Consider the following 16,225-nt stretch of genomic DNA (forward strand, 5'->3'; position numbering starts at 1 on the left):
GACACTAAAATAAACTAGAGCACAAGAAATACCAGACACTAAAATAAAGTAGAGCACAATAAAATAAAGACACTAAAATAAACTAGAGCACAAGAAATACCAGACACTAAAATATACTTGAGCACAAGAAAATACCAGACACTAAAATAAACAAGAGCACAATAAAATACCAGACACTAAAATAAACTAGAGCACAAGAAATACCAGACACTAAAATATACTTGAGCACAAGAAATACCAGACACTAAAATAAACTTGAGCACAAGAAAATACCAGACACTAAAATAAACCTGACCCATGCTTGTCAAATAGATTGTTACACAAAAACAGATATAATGGTGTCAGGGCCTGCTTGTTTCCTGTGATAGGGAACCCTGTCCCACAGGTGCTGTTGTATTGCTGTTGTATTACTGTTATGTCAGCAATATTGATGCCACATTGTCGGTGCTGAAGACCGATAAGGCTACCAATGAAAGCAAAGCAACCAATGACTGAAGTCACTTTCATAACACACAACAGCTTTTGTATGTGACACATTGACAACATTTAGGTAAACTGAAAGAAAGTTTTGTTTGTTTGTCTTTTGTCTACTGTTGCACTCATCACTATTCCTACAACATGGAAATGACGGTGGCAGTGCTCAAGACAGGTGCCTGCCCACAGGCCAGCAGCAAAAAGATCCACTGTCACGCCGTACTTTTAAAGTTGTATGGAGCCTTGTGGCCAGCAGATAATATACATTTTTGTTAAATGTTCTTTTAGTTCGTTTTTTTATGACAAATATGTACAAACAGTCCCTCAAAGTACTTCACAACTTTACATTAATTTCTACAGCTAGCGCAATTCCTTCTGGTTGACATGTCATATAACCAGTCTATAACATAAGCTCCTTTCATGGACGTAGACACATCGCATTAGTAACAATCTCAGAATGTGTCGGGCCAAGTTCATCACAAATCAGCACATGGTAATACGTGGAGTGAGTGAGTGAGTTATGTTTAACGCCGCTTTTAACACTATTCCAGTTATATCATGGCGCATCAGCTTAATGTGGGAGGAAAGCCCGAAGTGATGCAGGTCTTAGACTGAAGAACTGAAGATATTTTGTGGAAACAAAAGCAGTATGACAAGCACTGAATGACAAAAAAACATTTCAGATAAAATGGGGTGGTGAATTACGTTTGTGCCTGCCGTTTGACAGTAAATTCATGTTTTCTAAAACACTTACTTAGGGGTGCATGAAATTAAGCAATCACTGACATTTTGTACATCATGTTTAATGTATCAAGTAATAAAATGTTCAGGAATTGTATTTGTATTCTTCAGTATAAATTTAAAGAATGTTTGGTTACATTCAACTTTCACTCAAATATTGAGGGTCTGAAGAGTTTCTGAAGTCTGTGGGTCCTTATGGCAGCCTGGCAAATTGTATAAAGACACACCTTGCCTGACCAACCCACCTATTTTGGTCACATCTTTCTGGAAATCCCCATGGTGTCAAAGAATGTATTCTGTACGGTCAGATGATACCTACATTCTCTCAGACACAAGGGCCAACATAGTCGCCTTTTACGACAAGCATGGGTTGCTGAAGACTTATTCTACCCAGGATCTTCACAAGTCGGAAATCTATGATGCGGATGCAGTATCTCCACAACATGTGTGTACTCAAGGCCTTGTGGATGCAGTATCTCCACCACATGGGTGTACTCACGGCCTTGTGGATGCAGTATCTCCACCACGTGTGTACTCACCGCCTTGTGGATGCAGTATCTCTACAACGTGTGTGTACTCACGGCCTTGTGGATGCAGTATCTCTACAACGTGTGTGTACTCACAGCCTTGTGGATGCAGTATCTCCACCACATGTGTACTCACGGCCTTGTGGATGCAGTATCTCCACCACATGTGTACTCACAGCCTAGTGGATGCAGTATCTCCACCACATGTGTACTCACGGCCTTGTGGATGCAGTATCTCCACCACAGGTGTGTACTCACCGCCTTGTGGATGCAGTATTTCCACCACATGTGTGTACTCACCGCCTTGTGGATGCAGTATCTCCACCACATGTGTGTACTCACCGCCTTGTGGATGCAGTATCTCCACCACATGTGTGTACTCACCGCCTTGTGGATGCAGTATCTCCACCACATGTGTGTACTCACCGCCTTGTGGATGCACTATCTCCACCACGTGTGTGTACTCACCGCCTTGTGGATGCAGTATCTCCACAACATGTGTGTACTCACCGCCTTGTGGATGCAGTATCTCCACCACATGTGTGTACTCACGGCCTTGTGGATGCAGTATCTCCACCACGTGTGTACTCACCGCCTTGTGGATGCAGTATCTCCACCACGTGTGTGTACTCACCGCCTTGTGGATGCAGTATCTCCACAACGTGTGTACTCACCGCCTTATGGATGCAGTATCTCTACAACATGTGTGTACTCACCGCCTTGTGGATGCAGTATCTCCACAACGTGTGTACTCACCGCCTTGTGGATGCAGTATCTCTACAACATGTGTGTACTCACGGCCTTGTGGATGCAGTATCTCCACAACGTGTGTACTCACCGCCTTGTGGATGCAGTATCTCTACAACATGGGTGTACTCACCGCCTTGTGGATGCAGTATCTCCACCACATGTGTGTACTCACCGCCTTGTGGATGCAGTATCTCTACAACATGGGTGTACTCACTGCCTTGTGGATGCAGTATCTCCACCACGTGTGTGTACTCACCGCCTTGTGGATGCAGTATATCTACAACATGGGTGTACTCACCGCCTTGTGGATGCAGTATCTCTACAACGTGTGTACTCACCGCCTTGTGGATGCAGTATCTCTACAACATGTGTGTACTCACCGCCTTGTGGATGCAGTATCTCTACAAGGTGTGTACTCACGGCCTTGTGGATGCAGTATATCTACACCATGTGTGTACTCACCGCCTTGTGGATGCAGTATCTCCACAACATGTGTACTCACGGCCTTGTGGATGCAGTATATCTACACCATGTGTGTACTCACCGCCTTGTGGATGCAGTATCTCCACAACGTGTGTACTCACGGCCTTGTGGATGCAGTATATCTACACCATGTGTGTACTCACCGCCTTGTGGATGCAGTATCTCCACAACGTGTGTACTCACCGCCTTGTGGATGCAGTATCTCCACAACGTGTGTACTCACCGCCTTGTGGATGCAGTATATCTACAACATGGGTGTACTCACGGCCTTGTGGATGCAGTATCTCTACACCATGTGTGTACTCACTGCCTTGTGGATGCAGTATCTCCACAACGTGTGTGTACTCACCGCCTTGTGGATGCAGTATATCTCCACAACATGGGTGTACTCACCGCCTTGTGGATGCAGTATATCTACAACATGTGTGTACTCACCGCCTTGTGGATGCAGTATCTCATGGTGCCAGAGAGAGCTGCAGCCATCCCAAACCGCCCGTTGTTCAGGATGTTCATGGCGACCTTGAACCCTCCACCTTCACCTGGCACATAAAGTTACAGACTCAGATACAGATTTGGACACAGATGCAGACACTGCTACAGATACAAAGATACTGATTCGACACAGATTCAGATTTAGACACATACTCAAGACTCACTTATTAATCACAAACCCACCAAGGTTAAACATGAACACTATCTACAATAACGAGAGGGTTGGCAGCTCCCCATCACAGCATCAGCTGTATGATGTAGCTGGTGTCTTGACCTACCTCCCAGGACACACTCGGCCGGGACCTTGACGTCCTCGAAGTACACCTCCGCCGTGTTGGAGGCCTTGATGCCCATCTTCTTCTCTGGGGGGCCACTAAAACAACCAAACATACATGCATGAGGGATCTCACTCACAGAGCATCTGACACTGAAACAACCAAACATACATGCATGAGGGATCTCACTCACAGAGCATCTGACACTGAAACAACCAAACATACATGCATGAGGGATCTCACTCACAGAGCATCTGACACTGAAACAAACGTACATACATGCATGAGGGATCTATCTCACAGAGCATCTGACACTGAAACATACATACATATATGCATGAGGGATCTATCTCACAGAGCATCTGACACTGAAACATACATACATGAGGGATCTCATTCAAAACTATGGTTACACCCAAACCTGTGAGTACAACCGATTTCAAGAAGAACCCTGGCAATTAAATGATGCATGAAAAGACAACTAGAAATGAAGCTCTTCAATCGACATAACTTGTCATTTCATAGGAACAAATCCTGAACAGCAAAAGGCATGTGACGTGATTACAAAGTTTCACAAAGACATATTGAACACTTTCTGCGTTCAACTCCGGAAATGACCCCTACCCTCATTTCATCCTAAGACCAACCTTAACGCAAACAATACCAAAAGCACAAACTCTTGAATACACAAATACAAAAATCACAAACCCTTCAAAACGTAAACAACACCAAAAGCACTAACACTTGCAGCACTTGCCTGATGTGTATACAAAGTTAAAATATAGAAATGTTTGTGAGTAATGCTCTGGAAACAAAAATCAAGACAGACAGCATGTTTCTACTGTTCAGACTTACTTTGACACTCCACCAAAGCTCCTCTCCACGACGAATGCAGTGACCTTGTCCTTGGTAAGGCCTGTCTTCGGGTCCGTCACAGGAGTCTGAAGGAAAGGTGTATATCATTGAGGACACTGGAAAGTGTTGCAGAGTGAGTGAGTGAGTGAGTGAGTCAGTCAGTGAGGTGAAATGAGGTTTAACGCTGCATCCAAGATTATTGAACTTGCATGTCTGTGTGTGTGTGTGTGTGTCTGCTTCTACTAGTCCTGACTAATGCCAATTTTATGGTGCTACCCCACTGAGATACCATGCCACAGTGTCACATGAATACCCCACTGAGACACGGTATACTGACTCTGAGCTGACCAGTCTGTGTTTTGGCCCTTTAATGCCGAGCCAGGCAGGGTAACAACAAGTACCATCACTTAACGTCTTCTAATCTGACGAGGCCAGGTATAAACCCCTGACCTTCCGCTTTCCAGGCGGCCACTCTACCACTAGACCACGGAGGCAGTCTACAGAATGAGTGAGTGAGTGAGTGTTGTTTAATGGCGCAGTCAGCAATGTCCAAGCATATCACATCAGCAGGTATATAGCCACGTCGGGATCAGAGAGTATGTGCAACAGTGAAAGGCAGCACGTTGTTTCATGTTGCTGTCAGCAATATCCCAGCTGCCTGGAAATAACCAGGTGGCTGATGTCATGAGCAATGTTGGGGGACAATAACATACACCAATTCCACAGTGGGCCAATTCCACAGTGGGCCAATTCTACATTGAGCCAATTCTACAGTGGGCCAATTCTACAGTGGGCCAATTCTACATTGAGCCAATTCTACAGTGGGCCAATTCTACAGTGGGCCAATTCCACAGTGAGCCAATTCTACAGTGGGCCAATTCCACAGTGGGCCAATTCTACAGTGGGCCAATTCTACATTGAGCCAATTCTACAGTGAGCCAATTCCACGGAGGAGTCCTCCTTGGTGCATGTGAATGTGTTATCTGGGTACATAGACACGTTGTCAGGTCATACCTTGTAACCACTCAAACCTCCATTGGACATTTATGATGTAAAACAAGAATACAGATATTGTCTACCTGGGCAAAGACAGTGAAGATTTCAGCCAGGCCACCGTTACTGATCCAGATTTTGCTGCCATTTAGAATATAGTGTTTGCCATCTGCAGAGGGCACTGCTCTCGTCTTGATGGACTGAAACAGCCAATGTACATGATGTAAGCAATCAATGTGGTATTCATGGTACGCTTCCATATATTTTGCTATTGACAACAACATCAATAATAATAATGCTCTAAATCCACTATTATTACTCCAATAAATGGTTCAGTGGTCACTTGATTTTCTTTCTCAACACCCTGGGGAGTATACAACACAAGACGCCTGTAAGGTGCAAAAGGGTCAACAGTCACATTACCATCTCAACCTGCCGGGTATCCATTTACTGCTGGGAGAATAGTAACTTTTGTCAAACGAAGGCACTTGCCTAAGGAGACAACAGTTATGCTACATGTACTTCAGTGTGGGGCAGGACCGAAGCCCTAAAGAGTCTCAAGAGTCAATGGGCATCAATTTTAGCAGGATTAAGGATTATTATACAGACAATTACTTTCTGGGCTTACAAGACTAAAATCATTGTCAGATAACAGGCAGGTGGCAGACTGTAATGTTACCATGGATACTCACACTGGCATCGGATCCACTGGCCGGCTCCGTGAGACAGAAAGCTGCTACTGTCTCCCCGGACGCCAGCTTTGGCAGGTACTTCTTCTTCTGTTCTGGGTTGCCGAACAACAGAATACCTTTAAACCCAATAGACTGAAAACAACAGAGGCAGTTGATGAACAAGGTTGTCATGGATACCAGCAGATCGAAAACAACAAAGACAGTAACTGTTGATGAACTAGGTTGTCATGGATACCAGAAAATTGAAAACAACAAAGACAGTTGTGGAACTAGGTTGTCATGGATACCAATAGATTGAAGACAACAAAGACAGTTGATGAACTAGGTTGTCATGGATACCAGAAAATTGAAAACAACAAAGACAGTTGATGTAAAACTAGGTAGTCATGGCTACCACATACACTGAGCTGCTCATATGGCATAGGGTTTCATCTACACAGAGAAATATTTCATCCTCAAAGTTTACGCCACAAAGTAAAATATTTTTCTTGCCAGCTATACGACAGCTTGCAGACAATAAAGTCAGAATGAATCGAACCTACGATCTACGTTGACACACGATAATCCAAGTTACCTTGGCTGGCCATCCTCCGTCCTCCAATACCGTCAAGCAAATAGGGATTAAATTTCCCCCGGTACATATCTGAGGAGCGCTTCACATTTTATGCAATTTTTTCACTTTTATGTAAATCATCATCTTATTGATGAAGCAGGCAGTCGGACAAAGATGAAATTTTGAACATGAAAATAGAAACAAATTGCTGACCTGATGTGCCCCGAGGGTGATGCCGACGCCCAGGTCATGTGCTCCGACTATCTCGACCAGGCGGGCATACTGTGTGTTGCAGAGTCCAAGTCCACCTGAAACAGTGAGTGTCACCTAAAGATGCCATGTGTGATTGAGCCATTCAGGGCCAGGTAACAAGTACGTAGGGCTGGCTAAAATGATCCATAATCAGAATTATCTTCGAAGGGAAGAAATATTAACAATAATTGATATGAAAATTGTGTCATAGATAATATCTTACATAAAGTGGCCCCCTCTCTGGGAAGCCATTTTTGTTTGAAAAACCTAGTGACCCTTGGGAAGTGCTCGCCCAAACACACCCGTTGCTAAACCACTTGCGCATGTTCTTTTTTGTAAATCTCATGTTTTTCATACTCTGTATGTGACAGACCACTACGTTGAACAGCGTAACATTTTTAGTTGTGGGACAAAGACATCCTTAGAACTCCAGTCAGGAGATTGCTTTTGTTGATATCAGAATAAACTTCCATTATCATGACATTAAAACCACTTCATAACAGAAAGTGGTCAATAATTCACACTTTCGTTGAATATACAGAAAAAGTGTCATTTTGAGGGGACTTGTTCAGTTTTGTAAGGAAGGTTAAAGTGTCATTTTGAGGGGACTTGTTCAGTTTTGTAAGGAAGGTTTGTGTTTCTGTCTTTTGTCTGATTAAATGTCTGACATGATCTTTTTAACTTGTTTATTTAACGGGGAATAAGCTAAGAACTGCCTCCTTCCCACCTGGCATCATCGGCAACTGTTCAAGAAACAACATGTACATTGACTGGGCATGATGTGCTTTTCAAATGACATCTATCAGTATGTTTGTCACACAACCTTTTCCGATTGTAACTGAAGGTAAGTGAACTGTAGGCCGAACATACCCCAGGAAGGAGATCAACAGGTCATCGTGGTCTCACGCTTGAGGATCAGGGACGGGAGAGATGATACTACGTGATAGCTGAGTTTTGAATATTGGTGTGAAGAGATCAACTTCTGGGAGCAACTAGAGTTAGCATGGCCACCTGAAGATTGACAGATGGAGATTGACGGTGACAATGAGTCGGCTATCACGTTGAGGACCCCTGTAATGTAATCAACCAAATGAAAGAAGTCGAGTTAGAGCGACAAAAGTGACATCAACATGGATGTACCAGACGACCGAGCTGTTGTCGGACTGAATCACGAGGTGTGATAGCGGAGAAACTTTCACCAATGGGAGATCTCCACAGCGACAAAAGTGACATCGACTTGGTGGAACCCATCTTCTTGATGTACCAGACGACCGAGCTGTTGTCGGACTGAATCATGAGGTGTGATAACGGAGAAGCTCTCACCAATGGGAGATCTCCAGGACGACTGCGTTGACAGACCAGGGCCCTGCTACCTTGCCCAAGAGTCAGGGCTTGTGCCGAAGTAAAAAGGCTGAAGATCTGTTGCTTTTGTCGTAGCAGGTGCGGTTGTTTGATTGCTAGCGGTACGAGATGTTGAATCTTTGACTAACGATCCGAAGGAACGGACAATTTGCCCAGGCAGGTGTTGAAGAGGGCACTGATAAACTGGAGTCATTGAGTGGGAGTCGTCTTGGATAGTCTGATGTGGACAAACCAACCGAGTTGATGGAGAAAACGTGTGAAATCAAGATGTAGAAGGAGGATGTCTGGATCTTTGTTGGTCTGAATGCAATCGTCGATGGAGGATTTGACGTGGGTTTGGTGATTTGGATAAATAGCCAAGGGCCAAAGAAATTCCAAATGGGAGCACCTGCCATTGGTTGTGGCAGCCTTGGAAAATGAACCGTAGGAAATGGCAGTGCTCCCTTTGGATGGGAATGTGCAGGTATGCCTCCTGCAGATCCAGACTATTGGTAGTGGTGGCTTCTTAGACTTCTTGGTAGTCGTCTTCTTAACCTTGGAGGTTTACTGTCTGACAGGTAGATACTGAAGGATTCATCAGAGACAGACACAAAGGGGACATCGTGGCGAAGAGCTACAGCCACCCCGGCAGTCACAACACTTGTCATGCAGGTCAGAGTGTTAAAAATTCTGTCTGCACATCAAACAAGCCAGGCAACGTGTTTTTGATCATTCATGTTCTCTTGTTTGTGTAGAAGCACTATGTGGTTGTAGGGTAGTGTGACCACAAAAAAAACCACACAAAAATCAGCATTCTCTCACTAAAAAGCATGTCAAAACTGTAAGGCGATTAGAAAGAGAATGAGGTGGCTGAGCATGACCAGTTTGTCTGGGTGGTTATCATGGTGATGATGGGGTATGTTCAGGTGAACTATTTTTTAGAAGCTGGGAACTTTGTTCAAGCACGCTTCCACATGGGATCGAAAGAAGAAATGCATTGGATAAGTGTAAAAATTCAAACTTTTTAACTTACCATGGTCAACAGGGACTTGCAGTCCAAAGGCGCCAAGCTCTTTCAAACCCTCAAGGGTCGGGTCGTCCACCTTCTCAATGGAGTCATTCTTCAAGGCATCATTTACTTCCTGTGAATTTATCCAATATGGAATTCTGTGACTAATACCTTGAATGTACTTAATAATTTGTGAACAGTGTCTTCAACATGAAGGACTTTTTAACTTACAATTCATGTTGATTTCAGATTTTGAAAAACGAAAGTTCAGTCCAATCATATTTACGTCTCCAATTTTATGCATTTTGTAATATTAATCGCCTGATAGATTTTTCTAAGTGTCCAAGCAATGACCGCCTAAAAAATATTGGTAGTCAATTAGAAATTTCAGTCACCACGGCAACTAAATTATTATTATTATTGATATCATCATCATCATTATTACTTTGATTATTATTATTATTGTTACTATTTTTATTATTATTTCCTTACCTCAAAGAACTTGGCAGTTGGGTCTATCAGCATCTGAAGTGTCTCCTGTTGCTCTGCTGACAGCACTGTGAAGAAAATCATAGTTGTAGTCGGAACACATTGTAGTAAAACACATTGTAGTAAAACACATTGTAGTCACAGTTCTCTGGCTGAGTGATATTGTGACCAAGTGATCTGCTTCAATGTTTTCCTGCCAAAGCCACCTAGATCTTTGATAAATCCCTGTCTTTACACAAAGAATCCAAATCTTGAGTACCTACCCTCCGGGAAAGGGAAGACTTGGTCTGTCTGGATCTTCCCCCGAAACAGGTTCATGGCAAAGGACTTGGACTCCTACAAACAAGCAAGAAAAACAGTCAGTGTTGTCGCTTACATAACTCTGGTTGTCAAGTACTGGGGACAGTCACTGAAGTCACAGCATGCCCTGTCTACGGGCGACACTGATCAGTGTGGACGCTTACATAACCCTGGTTGTCTAGTACTGGGGACAGTCACTAAAGTCACAGCAAGCCCTGTGTACGGGCCACACTGATCAGTGTGGACGCTTACATAACCCTGGTTGTCTAGTACTGGGGACAGTCACCCCCCCCCCCCCCTCCCTTCAAAACACAATTACTTTCAATAACTTGCATACAGAAACGCATGCATTAAATGAAAAACTCAAATGTATAAAAACAGCTTGCATAAATATAAATACCCAATGAAGCTTCTTCAGCATGCGTACAAAGGTGCTAATTTCCTAATAACAATTACGAGCTTACTTATCGAGTCAAGCCCATATATTTAGAAAAGTTATATACATCTAAAACATTATTTCACATTTTAGTAAATCTTAAAATGTTCACTAATTTTAGGGAAATCCAATGGAGTGATGAATAGATGAGTAAAAAGTATTGGCAACCCAGTGATAAATGTAATAACCCAATTAAAATAGAAACCCCAGAGTAAAACCTCAATTGCTCAAAACGTTATCTGGAGCTCTGTTATGTTGTGATTATGGAAGTATATATATATATAAAAAAATGTGTGCACACAATGTTTAAATCCCTTACCCTGATAAAAAGTATTGAAGTAAATTCTTCCATAATCACTGACAATGCAAAAGTGAGTGAGTGAGTTGGGTTTAGCGCAGCTTTTAACAGTATTCCAGTTATATCACAATGTGTCAGCTAAATGTGGGAGGAAAGCCCGAAGTGATGCAGGTCTCTGACGTTTACCAATTCGGTGAAACCCACGAGCATGGGTATGGTGCTGACAAACCTAGAAACAAAATCTGGGCGAACCGGGATTCGAACCCACAATCATAGGTTTCTGGCAAGGCCAAAGGACGTAACTCTGCACAGCGAATCGCGGTGCCTTAGATGACTGGGCCACCTTTGTCCCCTTAATGCAAAGGTAATTATGTAATACAGGGTTAGAAACTAACAGTTTTCGTCCACTAGTCCTTATAATGATATATAGCAAAACCCTTGAAAAGGGCAATTCCTACTAGTCCTTATGAAACCTTTACCATTGTGCAGATTGGCAACGACTATAGGACTAGTGCCAATTTCTAACACTGGTAATACATGTAGTGTGAATATGAGTGACCATACTTGAAAACATTAAACCCACAAAATGCAATATTCCACAGTAATAGCAGCTGCAGAGACGTACCATTTCGACATGGACTAGGTATCGCTTTCATTATTCATTCTCAATACAATGATACACCAGCTTGGTATGACAGTAAATGTAGATCTATGTGTCATGTTACCATGGTTACCAGACATTTATCAATGTGAAAGAAATGTGCATGTATCGCCAACTCATTAATTGTTGATAATAACTGCACATTTTACAAAAGATTTATTTTACAAAACCAAATCCTTTGATATGGATCAATTATACAGGGTTCAAAATGTTGTTAATGCCACACCCAGCAATGTTCCAGCTATATGAGGGCACTCTGTAAATAACGGACTCTGGACAAGGCAAAACCAGTGATTGATATTATGACCAACGATCCAAGTCATGGGGGGCACAGTGAAACGCTATCAACCACGAAAACCCAGTCTGACCATCCAATACACAACCAGCATAGGATTGAATGATTGTGTGTAATAACTTTCAAATATTTGCACATTGGCATTTTTTTAGAGCTCCTCAATGCTGATAGGTCAATCTAACATGTTGAAGCCATATGACCTATTATTCATTGTTGTGAAAATATGATATGATAACATTGGTCATGAAGATATCCATTATCGTCATTAACTCTCGTAAACTTATTGAGCATGTCCCTCAGTGATGTGGATTTTGCGCTGTATAAATAGCCTTACTATAATCATGATAATTATTAAACATGTTAAACTGTCAAAGAGCAATATATAGAGGATATGAGTCATACTATGTTTACAACACGAGTGTCTAAATTCAGGTATTTCCTGAGCTAGAACGAGTATTATAAACAGTATGACATGAACACGAATATAATGTTCTATTCATTACTGAAGAAGATGTCTACATACAGACACATTGTAGTGTTTACCTATAAGGACAGAAAGTCGAAACAGCTGCAGAACCACAATTTGTCGATTGACATAAAAAATCTTCAGCTATGACGTCATTTTTAGTGTAAAATCATTCCGACCTCACATCACAATAAGATTCGAATGAATTAAAAAATTATAAAAAAAAAAAAAAAAGATTCGAATGACGGAATCAATACACTGTTGTCTTGTGACGTGATATGACCCTAGGGCACATGATTTTTATGAACCCTGATATGCTTGCCCTCGTAGGTAATATATAGAATAACCTAATCAGGAATATGGATTATCAGTCCCTCCTGAATGAATGCAGCACCAAAGGCTCATTCAATCGTGGCGGATAATCCATAACTCCTCATAGCTTGTTGGTCATTCTCTATGTCTCCAGGGGTTGCAGAAATGTTCTTCACACATGGTACCCATGTGCAGCGGTAGAAACTAATACCGTATATGACCGCGGATAAGCCGACCCCGTAGATAATCCGAGGTGTTAACTTGACCATTGAAATACGAAAGAAAATGATATGACCCGCAGATAAGCCGAACCAGGAATTGAAAGGCAAAAAACACTGCGAAGTCGGAATGCAAGACATGTGCCGGTACTCGCAGATATTAAAAAATATAAGATGAAAAACGTTGTAAATATATTGAAAAAGTCATTATTATTTCTAATAAAGATTCAACAAACCAGTGATCCACTTTCATAATGTGGGAAGCTGTTTCTCGTGGGTTTTTTTAATCTCATAATGCTCGTTATATGTTGCCATCAACAACAAGCGCCATTTTGTGAATCGGTGTATATACAATTATGAACCCGTGAGAAAATATATCAGCTAGAGCGAAGACTCGCAGTTTGATATCAGCATCGTAAGCATGGAGTTTTCATTTCAAACTCATGATGAGAATGTCAGTCAGTGTTGTTGTTGTTGTTGCATTAGGTGTTTAAGAGGTCGCCTTCTGTCTAGGCAATTTCGGCTGACCTGTCCCTCTTTGTGACTCCTGTGTGTGAGAAGGGTTCACATATCTATTTTGAGTTCGGTGTTCACATAATTTCTGTTTTTGCATTGATATGATTTCTATTTTCTTATATTGATATGATTTCATTTTTATCCTGGCAACTTCCAAACTTTTGGGAAGTTGTGATCTATTGGACCGTCATTCAGGCGATGTTTATGACAGATCACGATCTGAAAAATACTATCATGAAAGTGTATCCCGTGGATAAGCCGACCCCTTTCTACAGAATCTTTTTTCTGGTCCTCAAAATTTGGCTTATATGCGGTCATATACAGTAGGTTTCATCCACTAGTCCTTATAATGATAGCATATAGCAAAACCCTAAAAAAGGTCAAATTTCTACTAGTCCTTATGATACCTTAACTATTGGGCTGTTTGGCAAGGACCATAGGACCATTCGGCTAATGAGTGAACGCTTTAAACACTAGACTACCCCACCGCCATGTCACTGATGAGGTTTCTGCATGCCAGAATGGAACTTCTATTCTCAAGCAATTTGTAATGTCTTAATTTTGAGGCATTTTCATATTAAACCATACAAATTAAAGCAGAGTCTATTCTTCTGTTGCTTTCAGCTTCATCACACTATTTTACAAATAGTCATGCTGTTGCTTAGTGTAATATTAGTAGCATCAAACAAACATGGCAGATACATATCCAGTATTCTGTATCAACATAATTCAGTGTTATCCTTTGGAGTTATTAGCTCATCTGATATTAGCTCAGCTAAGTAAAATTTGCACTAAGTATAACAGTGTGGACGTAGCTCAGTCGGTTAGCTGTCGGGGTAACAATCCAATTGTCACGAGTTCGCATCCAACAAATTCTCACAAAAAGTGGTTGCTTGTCTTAGTGAGATGTTGTGGTGCTGCATTCGAAAGGTGCTCCAGCTGGTCATACTAGACTCAACAGAATTTTACAAGACTGTCTTTGAACTACAGCATTAGAAAATGGCACTATTCCTACATTCCTTGCCAAACTGCCCAATAGTTAAGGTATCATGGAGACTAGTAGAAACTTGCCATTTTTGCTATATGTTATATATCATCATAAGGACTAGTAGACTAAAACAACTAGTTTCTATTGCTGGATGAGTGAGTAAAGTCACAGACTGTGGAGAGAAATGTACCTCTAAGTGTTTCATGATCATCATCTATATCAATCACCAACTGCTTTTCAAACGTTCTAAACTTGTTGCACATAAACAAAAAGGACAAATCATGTTACTGGGGCTAGCTAAAGAGATCCATAATCGGAATTATCGTCGATGGGAAGAAATATTAACTGTAATCAAATATATGAAAATTGTGTCATCGATAACATATTACATAAATGTCATGAAATATTATTATTACAGTTTTAAGTTACCGAAGCAGACTTGTTTTTGTCCACTGCTTAATGTCCACAAGGTAATCCATGCATAAATGTGTCACCACTCACAAGTGATATATGATGTTGTGTCTCTGAACCTTTCCTGAAAGTGACGGCTTCGATATTTAGGGCCTATTGCTAACTGACCGATTGGCTATTTAGCCTAGTTATCTCGAAGTCTAAGATCAATATCGATAGCCAGCGCTATTTGTTACTATCAAGTGTGGATTAATTTTATGTCTATTACAAGTCTTTCATTTCATGATCACACTTGATTCATTTGATTCATATCGTACACAAAACTTTACCTTTTTTGCATCGGAGTCGGAGCTTGCGTAACATCTTTGAACAGCCGCATGTGAAGCACTACAGTGAAAGATCAATGAAAATATTAAAACATGGCGTGTTTTTTTCCAAAATATTTATGTCAGTTACATAGCCTGATAATATATAAGTCTACTCGATATAACAGACGACCAGAAACGAAACGATTAACCCAATCTGTCATATAACAAGATTTCGAACAAGGGTCAAAGTCCACCTCTCACAGCAGTTACTGTCTGCTAGGCTACCCACTGAGTTTTACGTTTGGAGTGGCCGATTAAAAAAACAACAAGAAAAGTACGAGTGGAAACAACATAGATCATACCCGACAGTCTTCAGTAATGTCTGTTTTCCAACAGCATCCCAAATCTTCACGAAATTCCTGGCAGAACGCAACATGTTTGCTTTAGTTCCCGAAGAGCCTCCAGCAAGTTTACATGGAAAATGAACTTTGTCGGTCACCAAGCATGCGCTTTATCCGTCTGTGATGAAACTTCCGGTTGTCATGACCTTTGAACTTTGTACCCTCAGTCTAAAGCGTATACAGTTTTCGCTTACGTGTTATTGCCCCATTGACCGCTTATGGTTCTCCCAGTTACAAAAGTTCGTTCACCTTTTGTGAAATGTTACTTAACCAAAGCAGCAGCACCCACGTGTAACATATAAACCTGTTTTCCACAGGTATAAACCTCGTGAATGTTATGTAACGTTATGACATTACACACGGTGTCGTGCACAGTAAAACTCGGTGCAACGTACCTCGTAACACAAATACTTAATCCTATCGGTCTACATCAGAGACCGTATCTCTTTTATGGTCTCATGCTACATCGCTACACATCCTACATTCAGATATAATATGTTCCAGTATGGTATTCGCTAAATGACACTGTACACGTTTTTTTATGTCCGCTAGGGAATGATCATTTATAGGGTTGGGGGTTTGGTCTTAGGACTGTTTCATATTTTACTGACCGAAACCTACTCCCCTTCCCCCACCCCCATATTATGTAACATTTATTCATACACGAGCTCCCCGACCCCCCTACCCAC

General features: G+C 41.7%; 1 protein-coding gene across 1 annotated transcript in view; it reads right to left on the reverse strand.

Moving 5' to 3' along the window:
- The window catches only part of LOC139447654 (very long-chain specific acyl-CoA dehydrogenase, mitochondrial-like), a 29,603-nt gene extending 13,987 nt beyond the window's left edge, over positions 1-15,616 (reverse strand). The window contains exons 1-11 of the mRNA XM_071229081.1: positions 15,498-15,616; positions 15,157-15,214; positions 10,190-10,262; positions 9,930-9,994; positions 9,462-9,570; positions 7,049-7,143; positions 6,283-6,414; positions 5,677-5,790; positions 4,598-4,683; positions 3,746-3,840; positions 3,411-3,514 (exon numbers count right to left, since the gene is read on the reverse strand). Of these exons, the coding sequence (XP_071085182.1) occupies positions 3,411-3,514; positions 3,746-3,840; positions 4,598-4,683; positions 5,677-5,790; positions 6,283-6,414; positions 7,049-7,143; positions 9,462-9,570; positions 9,930-9,994; positions 10,190-10,262; positions 15,157-15,214; positions 15,498-15,571 (1,005 nt within the window). The 5' untranslated portion in view covers positions 15,572-15,616. The remainder of the gene's footprint in view (positions 1-3,410; positions 3,515-3,745; positions 3,841-4,597; positions 4,684-5,676; positions 5,791-6,282; positions 6,415-7,048; positions 7,144-9,461; positions 9,571-9,929; positions 9,995-10,189; positions 10,263-15,156; positions 15,215-15,497) is intronic.
- Between the last annotated feature and the right edge of the window lie 609 nt (positions 15,617-16,225).

The sequence above is a fragment of the Haliotis cracherodii genome, unplaced genomic scaffold (assembly GCF_022045235.1).
Source record: "Haliotis cracherodii isolate W230 unplaced genomic scaffold, xgHalCrac1.p SCAF_7, whole genome shotgun sequence".
NCBI classification, from domain to species: Eukaryota; Metazoa; Mollusca; class Gastropoda; order Lepetellida; family Haliotidae; genus Haliotis; species Haliotis cracherodii.